Raw genomic sequence first — 14,137 nt, forward strand, 5'->3', positions numbered from 1 at the left:
AATGAGCTTTTCCTAGGTGAGAGTCAGCTGTGGGGTAATAATTCTCCACTATTTTTTTCATCCAAACTTGTCAGCATGGCAGCCCCTCCGTCTTACTCTGGTGGTGCTTCTTGTCAAATGAGACCCATGGCAGAGGCTCTGCTCAGTTGCACAGCTTTTGCCTGTATTGTTTCTGTGATCCGAGCAAGGATGGCAACATGGATTTCTCCATCTGGCCAGATGGTGCATGATATATATGCTTCTACTGTTTAACACGTTCCTATCTTCATTTATCACCTTTCAGATGCTCTCGACCATGTCTGCGCTGCAGGTACACAATTTCCACAAGGATATCTTACTGGGGCTTTCTCATTTTGTCCCAGACATACCCCTCTTCCTCCATCCACATGTGCTGATTTATTTCTTATCACTGTGCATCAGTAAATACATATTTAATGCCTTACATATTATTTCTGATCCCCTTCCCAATTGCACTGTGATTTACTGACTGTCTGTTACCATTCTTCTCAACATTGCATATTCCAGTGGTTCTCAGAATATCATCCCCTAGTTTTCAGCATCAGATCACCCAGGAAGTTGTTAGAAATGCAAATTCTCAGGTCCCATCCTAGACACACTAATTCAGAAACCCTGAAGGATGATGCCCAGTGCTCTGTGTTTCAGGAAGCCTTCCAAGTGATTCTGATAGTCGCTGACATTTCAGAACCACTGAAATACTGATAATCTACAGCACTTACCCAAGAGGGAAGAGTAGGGAGCACAGCTCTATAGTTTCAGTAAGCATCCCTGACAGCTCGGTCTTACAGATTTATTTACCCCAGTTTTTTCTTCCTCGTCCATATCCAGTTGAAACTTTGAATCGCAATATTTAACCCAGTTTCCACCTTTACTATCTACCATGCAGATGCTGTGTGGTATTTTCATATATAGTATGAGAAGTCATCCGCACACAGTGAATTCAGTTTGGGTATCCTCCTTCTCTATCCTGTTGAATAGGCTTTATTTTTTTAGAGCAGCTTTAGGTTTACAGAAAATTTGAGCAGGAAGTACAGAGCATTCCCCTCTCCCCACCACCTCCCCGGCCACTCCCACATTTCCTCTGTTGTTAACATTTTCATGGGTATGGTACATCTGATACATCAGTATCAATACATTAGTTATTAGAGGTCACTTTTGGTGTTGTACAGTTCTGTTTGGTTTTGACAAATGCATGTGTCCTGTATTTACTGTTAGAGTATCATACAGAGTAATTTTACTGCTGCTGTACAAATCCCCTGTGCTCTACCTGTTCATCCCTCCTTCTTTCACCCTGATCCCCCAGGAACCATGGATCTTTTTAATGGTCTCCATAATTTTTGCCTTTTCCAGAATATCATATAATTGGAATCATGGTATAGCCTTTTTGCAACTATGTAAACTAAGAAGAGGTGTGGCCAGGGGTAAAACACTATAGAATTGGGGCACCTGGGTGTCTCCTTCGGTTAAGCATCTGCTTTTGGTTCAGGTCACGATCCTGGAGTCCTGGGATCGAGCCCCACATCCGGTTCTCTGCTCATAGGGGAGCCTGCTTCTCCCTTTCCCTCTACCCCTCCACTTGTGCTCTTTCTCTCCCTCGCTCTGTCTCTCAAATAAATAAATAAAATCTTAAAAACAAACAAGCAAACCCCAGAACACTGTAGATCTGCTGCGCTGGGATTCGTACTCTGACCTACCAGCTTCAAGCCTTGTGTATGTTTTTCCTTTGGTGCCACGGTCCCTCTCGAATTACCAAAATCCTTTGCTATAGAGCCCCCTCCCTCTTTCCTGAAATTTGTTTAAATGACTGTTGCTGTTATTTTTATTTCCTGCTCCAGCGAAGACAAAGTAGTAGAAGTAGCAGAGGAGGAGGAAGTGGCTGACGTTGAGGAGGAAGAAGCCGAGGATGACGAGGACGACGAGGATGGCGATGAGGTGGAGGAAGAGGCGGAAGAACCCTACGAAGAGGCCGCGGAGAGAACCACCAGCATCGCCACGACCACCACCACCACCACAGAGTCTGTGGAAGAGGTGGTCCGAGGTAACTCACTGTTTACTTGGATCTCCCCTGTTAGGGAAAAGGGAAGCATCATGCCAAAGTTTGACATTTCTCTTCAGCCTACCACCACCGCCTTCCCCCACCAAAAATAAAATTCAGTCACAAGTGTTGTGCTTGTTAAATTCTCTTGGGTCTAACAAGCCATCCACCCATTCATTTCAAATAACGTGCAATCCTGATTTAAGCCTGTTCTATGCCTTGTTTATGCTGCTGGGCACATCCCACCTTGTTCTGCAGGACCCCACCCAAGCAGCTGCCATCTCTCCTGGCAGAGGCCGAGTTAGGTGACCTCCGTGGCATGCCCCTGTAGTGGGAATTTATTACATTTATTACTCTCTGACTCCCTGTTGCCTCTCTTACCACCTGGGCTACAAGCTCCCTGAGGGCTAGGACTGGCTTTTACGGATTGTCATGCAGAGGGCCTGCCTTGTAGAAAGTTTTAGTTAAATCTTAGCGGAGTGAATAGTTGGAATGAAATTTCGTTAAAGAAGAACAGCATTTGGTGAGTTATCACATTATTTTTTGCGGTGAAATTTAACTTGGATGATTTTTGTGTTGTCTTTACATTGCTCCATTGAGGGGAGTGGCAGTGCCTTCTTTGAGAGGTAGATGGTGTGTTAATTATCTTCAGACTTATTCTTCTGTTTAATTAATGCTCGTGTTAAGAATGTTGGGGCCTAAATGAACTAACAGACTTCCTCTTTTGTCTCCGTGAAATAAAAGCAAGCATTGAATTTACAGTAAACAACCAAATGTTATCATAGAAACTAGTGAACCATTGGGTCGCAGTTCTTCAAGGTTATGCATTTATTTTGCAAATGGTGATAGATGGGTCGTAGAATTAGGGTGAATACAGATGGATGGAGTTTAAATGTATTCAGATACATCTGAATACAAATGTATTCAGATACACAGATATAAAGTCTGTGCACACGTGTTACAACATTGTGAGTCTTCCCCTCACTTTTTATTGAGGTAAGATGAGTTCAGCTTTGTTGTTAAATTAGAGCTTACCATGGGTTACTTTCTCTGCCTTAAGTAGATTTCTGATGATCACTGCACTTTTTATACCTTCATTGAGGCATAATTTACATATAAAATCCACTCATTTTTCGGTATTTAAGTGTATAATTCAGAGGCTTTAATAAATTTACCAAATCACTCGATCGTCATCACAATCCAATCTTGGAACATTTCGGTCATCCCGGTAGGCTTCGTCCCCCTGTCCAGTTTGTCCTTGTTCTCACCGCCAACCCTAAGCAACACATCAGTCCGTTTTATATGTTGACCGATTTGTCTTTTCTAGACATTTGATACAAGCGGCGTCATACATGGCCTTCTGTGCTGGATTGTTTTTGAGGTTCTGTGCTTGAACCTATAGTTTTTAAAATGGAGATGATTCCAAGTGGCACACTCAGAGTTAACTTAAAAATTCATTGCAAGAGTCACATATTTATTACAAAATAGAGTAGAAGATAGATTGCTTTGCTGCATCGTTCCCCACTTAATGACAACTTCTTTTTGCATTTAGCACATAAAGACTTCTGTAAGCTGGTACACATTTTGTTTGAACCATGGTTTTTTTTCAATACCCGAAGCATCCTTTCCTAGAGTGTGTTTCGTGTGCCTCTTAGGACCATCTATGGTTAATGATCTTGCTAGTTTCTATTTCCTAGCGGGGAAAGGACAGATTTTTTAGAGCTTCTCCTCCTGAAACCTCCAGCATGTGTGACTACAGATTACAGGACCTAGTATTCTGCAGTGGCTCTAAAGTTCTCATGGTCTCCACCAAGAGAGTGGTTTACATAATCAATGCCCACTTACTCAACACTCGTTTTTGGAGCACCCAAAAGCCATTTTGCTGGGCTTAATGGATCCCATGATGAGAATACACAGGAGATCCGACCCTCATGGATGTTCAAATCTGGTAGGAAATTTAAGTCAAAGAAACATGAAGTCATCTGTGTTTAAAAGTATGAGCCCAAAAAAAAAAAAAAAAAAAAAGTATGAGCCCAGTGCCTACTGCAGAGAGTAAGCCATGAGAGAAGGCTCTACAGAGGAGACGGCATCTGGATTAGAAGTAGAAGAGCTCGGAGTAGGTCTACCTGTATTCTAGTCAAGATAGCAACCCAAGTTTGCCATGGAAGGTACAGGGCATGTTTAGGAGACAAGGTCCATCTGATTTAAATAGGAGCGGATGTCTTTAGATGAGACGGTTACAGGAAGATTAGGCTGGGGCTAAAATGTGGAGAATTTCAACGTCAGGCTGACAAGTTTGAGTACCAGCTGAGGGTGACCACTTCAGGACCTTTTGTGTATGTGCTGAGGATTTTTCTCATAGGAACAATGAAGAGATTTTGTTATGATGTTACTGCTGTGAGAGGATGGGTGAACAGGGAGTAGCTTAATTAATGCAGTAGAATGAGAAAGTGCCACATAAACTTAATGCCAATATTCCAAACAAGCCCAAGTTCTCTTGAGATAATATGGTCGTCTTATGTTCTAAATAAATCTGGTTCTTTTGCGTGAGTTTTTCTCTCAATGTGGCATTATTAGCTAAGGTAGAACATGGAGACATATAGGTTACAGTATTTTCTGTAGAAAGATGAAGGCAATTAAAACAGTTTGGTTTTTTTTTTTTTTTAAATCTCCAGCCTAGGGGGTTGTTTTTTTGTTTTGTTTTGTATTTAAGAAGCTTAGCCCTAAAAGATAACAAGTTAATAATGTTAATGGCAAGAAAAGCAGTTAACAGTGACCTTCTAAACACACAACATGGTCATTTACAGTACCTACTGTTAATGCTAGAAACAGAAAAGCTTTTATTTTTTTTTAATTAATTAATTTATTTGTCAGAGTGAGAGAGCACAAACAGAGAGAGCAGCAGGCAGAGCAGGCGGAGGGAGAAGCAGGTTCCTCGCCGAGCAAGGAGTCCAATGCGGGGCTTGATCCCAGGACCATGGAATCATGACCCTGACCCAAAGGCAGATGCTTAACCGGCTGAGCCTCCCAGGTGGCCCTACAAGAGCTTTTAATAGGAATCCATCCATCCCATTGGAGACTCCTGAAATGGACAGAAGTGTAATTGAGGCAAGGCCTTCTGGGAAAGGAACATGGTATGTTGGGTCCATGTCAGAGAGTTGTCTGTATTCCCAGCTAACTCTTCCCTGATGAAGAAGACAGCAGTGCCATACCCGATTGCTGACTTTGTCAAACTTGACTTAGAAGGAGCCTGCTCCCATGCTGAAAATAAAAATCAGAAGCAACTTGCAAAGAAGAAATATTGAAAAGAGGCTCACAATCTAGTTTTCAATATTAATGTTTCAGTGCCCGAGAGAAAATGTGATTTACAGCCCTACTTAATAAGAAAATTGTTTCTTCATTACCAGCATATTACCACTAATACAATTCCTTAATGTGCTTCATAACAAAAACTCAATCGTTCTATAACCTGTTTAAATTTGAATGAAATAGGTAGAGGGAAGGAGAGTATAGAACATTTCGGCGTGGTCATAAAATTTTCCACTGTATTGTATTAGAATCAATGATGCTGAAATGGGAGATGTCAGTTCTAACTCTGTTACCAATTTCAGGGGAAAAACTGAGCACCCTCCTACATCCATCTAGCTTTAGGATTTATTGGTTTGGGTACTTCAGAAAAACTTGGATATTGATCCTGTGGAATAAACCAATACCAATTTGAGTAAAACAGCAGTATATTAGATTCTTGCTCCTGATTTTCTGTGATTCCAGAAGGGATAGCACTTCAAAACCCAAGATGTCAGGGCAATTTCTGACTCAACCATAGATTCTAAACTCTGATTAAACTTTGGTATTATAATAAACAACATAATGTTTGATTTATTCTAGCCTGTTTTGTTCATGTAGAATGAGTCTGCTTTTTTCCTTCTGCTCATTTATTCAGCAAGTAATCACTGTGCCCCTGCTGACACCCGGCACTCCGCTACTGTAGGAAGGTGTGGTGGGGAGCTAGCTGTGTTGGAAGATGGACTTGCCTACCACTCTAGGGCAGTTAACTTCTAACTTTCAATCCTTGTAACTATGCCATATGGTAGAAATTTTATTTCTCCATTTACAGCTAAGGCCTGGAGAATTTTTTTTTTTCTTAAGTGTCCATGGCCACGAATGTGGGAGGTGGTGAAGCCAGCATTCAGAATCAAATGGACCAGGTTATTTCTACTTCATTAATGTCAAAATTTCTTTTTCCTTTTCCTTTTGTTTACAAGTACATACTGGCTCAGTTTATTGATTTGTGCTCCCTGGTAGATGTGTATTCCTTTGCTATAGTTATATATTCACTTACTGTTATCTCACACTGAGACTTTCCTAAATTTTAGAATTGTTGAGGCACCTGGGTAGCTCAGTTGTTAAGCGTCTGCCTTCAGCTCAGGTCATGATCCAGGGGTCCTGGGATCGGAAAGCCTGCTTCTCCCTCTCCCACTCACCCTCCTTGTGTTCCCTCTCTCACTGTGTGTCTCTCTCTGTCAAATAAATAAATAAAATCTGTTAAAAAAAAGAAAAGAAATTTTTAAAAAATTAGAAAAATTTTAAAAATTTAGAATTATTATTTAAATGATGATTAGAGGTCAGCAAACTATGACATGGGCCATACATGGCCAGTTACCTGTTTCCGAATACGAAGGTTTCTTAGGAGACAACCAATCCCATTTGTTTACCTATTGTTCATAGCTACTTTGTTGCTCCAGAGGCAGAGTGGAGTAGTTGCAAGAGACACCGTATGGCCTACGAAGTTGGAGGCATTTACTATCTCTGTCCTTAGAGAAAAATCCCTGATATGGGTCATGAGAAAATAATAGGAGGGGCACCTGGCTGGCTCAGTTATTTAAGCATCTGACTTTTGGTTGTGGCTCAGGTCATGATCTCAGGGTCATGAGATCAAACCCTCAGTTGGGCTCCACGCTAAGCAGGGAGTCTGTTTGAGATTCTCTCTCTCTCCCCCTGCCCACCTGCTCACACTTTCTCAAACAAACAAATCTGGGAAGAAAGGAAGGAAAGAGGAATATTAGGAAGTGTTTATATTTCAGATACTACCATGACAGGTTAATTTCACTAAGATAGTTTTTATTTTGGTTAGAGGCAGAGCAATATAGTGTTCGAAGAGAATTTTTACTGATTTTATGGCCTTAGGCTAGATGAGTAACCTTGGTTAAGTTTTTTCATATGTAAGGTGTAGATGCTGATAAGACGGTTCATGTTTGTTGAACAAATTATGACAGCTGCTCTGTGTTCAGCATTTACCATAATGCCTGGCACGCTGTAAGTGTTCAGTTTGTTTTAAAAGCACATGCTGCCCAATCAAATCCCAGCTATCATCCAACCATGTAAATTTGTGTCAATCAAATAACCTTGAAGTCTCATTACTTCCCTCTGTAAAGTGGGGTTTAATAATACCAACCTCGTTTTAATGATTTGGTGAGGACTCAATGACATGTAATCTATGAGAAACACTTAGCACAGTTCCTGGTAGACAGTAAGTGTTCAATTAACCTGAAGTGTTATAGTTGTCGCAATTACAAGCATTATTCTGATTTTTCAGAGAACTTATATTCACTACTAAGTAGCAATGCCAAAGGTAAATGAACAGATGGATTTTTTTTTAATTAGAAAAAGCATAAATGTGCTGTATTCATATCTGTTGGTACAATAGAGGTGATAGTTATAGATACATGCTAAGAAAAACAACCTAAACCCAGATTTTTTATGAATATACATTATATAGTAAAGTACCTGCAGTTAAATTTTATGTCTACCTGAAAATTCAACCCGGATAATATTAAATGCGACTGCATTTCAAGATAATGTTTCATTTCTTGCGGGTATTTTGAACCTCTTGGAAGTTCATATTAAACGGACGGAGACTGATAGAGGTAGCACTTTAAGCATCGCATATGATGATGAAGTTAAAAAGTTTAATCTCATGTTGCTTGCCTTGGGCTAGATGACTGAACTCTGCAGAATTAAATAGTTTCTCTTCCCCCTCTGGTAGTCATTAATGTGGGAGCAGCACCATGTGATTTACTGCTGGATGTTCAACATCAACCAGACACTCAGGTTCTGGGCATCGCCCTGGTTCCTGGGGGCACAGGGATATGAATAGGGTAGCTCCGTCACGTTGCTTCCAGCCATTCCTGCACGCTCCCTCCTGGGGAGAGAGACAAGTCTCTTCCACCTTGCTGGTAGGGCACGTCAACAGCACAGAGGAAGGAGAGTGCTCAGCCTCAGTTTTAATGAAGGCATTGATGAGAAATTGGCATGTGAGTGATTTTTCAAGAAGAATCGAGATTTGCCCAGTTATTGAGCACCAAACAGAAGGAATTTGAGAACTGTCATTAATAAATCAAAGTGGCTTGCCCTGATCTCCAGGGTAGAGGAACCAAACATTAGCCTGATTCTCACATCTCCGTTGTTAGCTGTCTGTGATGGATCTGACCCTTAACAAGGTGTCCCGTGATTCACTAATAGGATTCTTAGTTATCATTCATATTTAACTTTTTGCCAGGTTTGGGGGAAAACTGAAGATGACCTGGGAACATGAAAATGTGCTCACATACTCTTGATGGAGGCCTCATAGTAGCGTGCTGCCCAAAAATGAAGGGAACGAGACAAAGGGACAATGGCTGCTCCCTTTGGAGGAAGCCTTCCCTCAGGGTTATGACTAAGGACAAGTAAGATACAGTCCCGTTCCTGGACCAGAAGGTAACATCCTTCCTAACGATGTTGAGAGAACTCGTGTTGGCACTGGGCATAGATGTGAGAAGTGGAAGCCTGTTCTTTGGTGCCCATGGCATGTCAGCCATTGGTGGTGAGGTGTTCATACACACAGAGCATGGCATTGACTGCTTCTTTTCATGGAGTTAGAGGGTCCCAATTCAGAAAGCTAGTCAGGTAGTTTGCTTAAAATGTCAGAGTGAGAGGGCACCTGGGTGGCTCAGTGGGTTAAAAGCCTCTGCCTTCGGCTTAGGTCATGATCTCAGGGTCCTGGGATCGAGCCCCGCATCGGGCTCTCTGCTCAGCGGGGAGCCTGCTTCCTCCTCTCCCTCTGCCTGCCTCTCTGCCTACTTGTGATCTCTGTCTGTCAAATAAATAAATAAAATCTTTAAAAAAAATGTCAGAGTGAGGATGAGAGCCGTATAAAAAATTGTGTGTATACATATACAATTGTCTATTCTTTAAAAATCTGTTGAGATATAATTTGCATACCACAAAGTGCAGAATTCAGCAGCTTAGGATATTTCCAAAGATCTCTGAGACCACATGGGAAATTGTACCTTCGAACTTCATGGTATTTTCAATGGCTAGTAGTGTTCATGGCTTGTACTTTCCATGTTCTGTTCCTTTATTGTATGTTTCAAGACTCATTGTTAGTAATACACATAATCAGCTGAAGGCATATTAATGTAGTTATGTCTAAATCTATTAAAAATAAAAAATAATTTCATTCCAAGTCCAGAAACCAGATTTTAAAAAAAAAAGTTTTTCTCATGTTTTTCCCCAAATCCGTTGCCGTTCAAAAAATATACAGGCACCTCAGACACAACAATTGCATATATCTACACAATGTGGATTTTGCAATTAAAAAAATGAAGCGTAATAAAATAATCCAGCAAGTGAGAGAATAATTCATGTATTCACTTACACGTCATGTCATTTTCAGAGGCATGCCTTTTTAGCCAGTCCGTTTGCCTCATGGAGTAGAGGCTCAGATTCCATGGGTAGGCAACAGAATTGTGGGTTGTTTGTTTTGTTTTGTTTTAAAGATTTTATTTATGTACTTGACAGAGATCAAAAGTAGGCAGAGAGCAGGCGCGGGGTGGGGGGCCGGGAACAGGCTCTCCGGCGGGGCTCGATCCCAGGACCCTGAGATCATGACCTGAGCCAAAGGCAGAGGCTTAACCCACTGAGCCACTGAGGCGCCCCCAGAATTGTGGGTTTTAATGGAAATCTGTAGTTCTCTTTTAGAAAAATGCTTCCTGGAGTTTTTAAGCGGGATGGGTTACAGCCTAAACACCTCTTTCACTCAGCCATCAACCATTTTGCCCTTCTCAGTCATCGCTAGCTTCCAGCCACCCCTTCTAACTTCTGACCTCTTAGGATTTTGTTAGAAGAGCAAGAAATCAAGGTGAGGCGAGCCTGACTGAGTCTCACCTCAAAAGAGGCTCAGTAAAACCCTTCAGTCTTCCAGGCAGCAAAAGCCCAAATTTTAAGAATTAAGAGACGCTTGGGGCATCTGGCTGGCTTGGAAGTGCACGCGACTCTTGATCTCGGGGGTGTGATTTTGAGCCCCATGTTGGGTGTAGAGATTACTAAAAAAGAATGAATAAGTAAACTTTTATAAATAAATAAAGTAAATATAAATAAAATCTGAGAGACTCTTGAAATGGTAGAAGGAGTTTAGAACCAAAGACTTGTCAAAAGTGCACTGTGTTTTGTGTATCTGGTAGGACTGTTTCAGTAGTTAACTGTGAGGATAGGTTTGTCTCTCTTATTTCTTAACTTACTTTCTGTTCTTGTTGGATATAATTTCTGAGGTAGACTCTGAGAGCATGACAAAATCTGGACAGAAATTTTGTGTTCCTTGCCTGTGAGTTTGAATTCTACCGTTTCACGAGAGAAACATAACCCTCGTTGGGCAATCTCATGCCTAATGCTGTTCTGAAATTTCACAATAGTTGTTACTCAGGATTTCTGAGGTGTAGGTGACTGTTGCTTATTGGCTAGTCCAGTCTCTGGATTGGGCAAAATGACTACAGTGCATCATGAATCCTTCTGGTGTTTGCGTGGACTGTGGCAGGTTTTCTCAGTCTCAGCCTTAACAGTGTTTTGGGCCCTATGGTTCCTTGTTGATACCATTCTGTTCATTTTAGGACGTTTAAGTAGCACTGTCCCTCCCACCACATGCCAGTAACACACCCCCTGCCCCGTTGTGACAACTAAAACTATCTCTGGTGTTTGCTGGATATCCCCTGAGAGGAGATGGAAGCGGAAGCTGTCTGGTTATTAACCTCTGGACTGTGGTACAGGGATCTCCAGTGATGTCCAGCTTTAAATACATGAGCAGGGAAACACCACAAGACTCTGTCTCATCTTAATGTCAGCTGTGACACTGAAGTCAGCGTTTTGCACATGGTAGGTATCAGTGGACATTTTTTTTTTGTTTGAGAAGAATAGATAAACAAAGCACAGGCTCAAACAAAGATGATAAATCCTCATTTATCAGGTAAAAGCAGGTATCTGGTAAGCCATGAAATGTAGTTGCATAGCTTAGAGACAAATCAGCACAAAATTTTTATATTTTTTGAAGATTGCGCATTGCATATTTGTCCCATAGGCAGTGAGAGATGGAGAAAAACTGCCTTCCTGGCTTTGTTTTGTATTCTTCCAAAAGCAATTCACTCTCCCCTAGTATACTGTTTTAAAATAGCAGATGGTGGTTAGTGTCCACATAGCAATCAGGGACACGTGTTCCCAGCTGGAGAAGGCCCATCCTTTCCCTCGGGTCCCATGACAAGAGACCAGCTAAAATGGCAAGGTGGACACACCCAGTCTCCCCCCAGAAAAGGTCATAAAACAGCAGGACAGTAGTTGATCTGGGACTTGCATTATCTAGAAGCATCCTTTTTGTTGCAAGAACAGGAACTCCATGTAATTTCTCTTTTTTTTTCCTTAAGATTTTATTTATTTATTTGTCAGACAGAGATCACAAGTAGGCAGAGAAAGAGGAGGAAGCAGACTCCCTGCCAAGCAGAGAGCCTGATGTGGGGCTTGATCCCAGGACCTTGAGATCATGATCTGAGCTGAAGGCAGAGGCTTTAAACCACTGAGCCACCCACGTGCCCCCATGTAATTCCTTCTTGAAGGAGAGGTGATGAACATAAATTTCAAGCCTCCTTCATTGCTTCTTTGTTTATTTCTCTAAATAAAAATAATAACTTTTTTAATTTCTGGTGTTCTGGCATGTTACAAGAACATTAAATTCAGATTTCTGGGGGCGCCTGGGTGGCTCAGTGGGTTAAAGCCTCTGCCTTCGGCTCAGGTCATGATCTCAGGGTCCTGGGATCTAGCCCCACATCGGGCTCTCTGCTCAGCAGGGAGCCTGCTTCCCTTCCTCTCTCTCTACCTGCCTCTCTGCCTACTTGTGATCTCTGTCAAATAAATAAAATCTTAAAAAAAAAATTCAGATTTCTGGGAAGTCTGTTTTTATATGTAAGAAAATTATTATGTTGGTATTAGATTTAAGGCCCAAGTATTGAAACTGTCAAAGAAATATGTATGACTAACTCTTTTTTTTTTTTTTTAAGATTTTATTTTATTTATTTGACAGAGAGAGATCACAAGTAGGCAGAGAGGCAGGCAGAGAGAGAGAGGGAAGCAGACTCCCTGCTGAGCAGAGAGCCCGATGCGGGGCTCGATCCCAGGACCCTGAGATCATGACCTGAGCCGAAAGGCAGCGGCTTAACCCACTGAGCCACCCAGGCGCCCCTGTATGACTAACTCTTAAAATTAAATTTTTGAGATAGAGCGTAGTTGAGTCGTAACACCTCTACTAAAATATGTTGTATTCCTTTTTTCCCAAATGTATGTGGACTTCTCTTTTTAAGCCAAAAACCTCTCCTTCTTTTTATTCATCTTTCCCCTCTGGTCATTTCAGAAAATGATTGAATCTTACATATCTGGTTTTGACATTACAGCTGCACATAAAAAGGTTGATCACACTGCTTTTTCAAACACTAATGTCCATTCAAACCACTGAGGCAGTTGGTAAACATAGGTTCAGAGATGGAGATCTGGAGTGGGTGCTGAGACCCAGGTATGCTGGCCCCATTGACGCATGGACTGGCCTAGGAGGGGTAGTTTCTAGTAGCATTACATGCCCCTCATACCTTGCCGATGTAGGAGATTGAGACAGGGAATAAGAAACTGGAAGGGAAAACCATCCTTATCTATGGTGGGGGTGTCCTTAATGTATTATCAAATGTCACCAAGTGAGCTCTGAAGACCAAGCAAATTAGAAAATTCTTACTATCTTCCTACATATGCAACTGTGACTAGTTGACTTGTCCCTTTATAGTTCCTCTCATTGGTGCAGTGTGGACAACTGGTAGCCTGTTCAATGTGATTATACAGGAGTTTTGTGAGCCACAACCAGTGGTATCTTGAAATACCAATGGTGGGAGTCTTTATACCACGGAAAATCATTGAACATTATAAATCACACTTTTTTTTCCTGGAGATACTGAGTTCCCAGCATCCCCTGTCTCTCAGTCTCTAAGAAAAGTCACTTTGCCTTATTTCCAGCAGAGGACATGACCTCTTCTTATCTGACTCAGAGCCTGGAGCTTCTTATAGTACCGTGTTGTTTTCAGACTAACCACACAACTCTGTGAGAAACAAGTTTATTCCCGTAGCAAACAGGGAACAGAGAGATCCGGAAAAGTCCTAGGGGTGCCTTTTTGTGAATGCGCCCAGCACCGCCACGAGAGTGCTGGTGAGTCTGAATCCTTACAAGTGGATCTCCTTCAGGTGGTATTTTATAAAGACTCTTCCATCATGGGGAGATGTGAGAACTGGGTCAGGTATAATTGGAATGACAGATGTACGGGATAGCCTCAGAGAATCAACACAATTCAGTTAACGGGCCAGCAAACTACAGAAACCTTGTAGAGACTTCCGTGACACCCGTCGTTTCATAATTACGGAGTCAGTGATTTCGGGACCATGCACAGCTTTTCCCATCACTTGTTTGTACAGTTCAACCCATATTTGGGGCTTAAATGAGATTTGTTATAAGACTTTAGTTCAAGCTTGCTTACCTGTTTTTACATGCCTTTATTTCATAAAATACAACTATTAGGTAATAAATATCTGGTCATTTGTTGCCCTGATCAGAATTATTTTCTACTGGACAGGTTTTCTGATGGCTACTTGCTAATATTTGCAAGCACATTATAAAATCTTCTTTTAATTAAAAGTATATAAATCTACTGTTCCAAAAAAATACACTCTTAAAAAAATCATTTTTTTCTG

The 14,137-nt window shown here is 41.4% G+C and overlaps 1 protein-coding gene across 1 annotated transcript in view; it reads left to right on the forward strand.

The window, feature by feature from the left end:
- APP (amyloid beta precursor protein) overlaps positions 1 to 14,137 on the forward strand; it is a 275,311-nt gene that overhangs the window by 147,469 nt on the left and 113,705 nt on the right. Inside the window, 1 exon segment of the mRNA XM_047721518.1 lies at positions 1,854 to 2,056. Coding sequence (XP_047577474.1) covers positions 1,854 to 2,056 — 203 coding nt within the window.

The sequence above is a fragment of the Lutra lutra genome, chromosome 1 (genome assembly GCF_902655055.1).
Source record: "Lutra lutra chromosome 1, mLutLut1.2, whole genome shotgun sequence".
Lineage (NCBI taxonomy): Eukaryota > Metazoa > Chordata > Mammalia > Carnivora > Mustelidae > Lutra > Lutra lutra.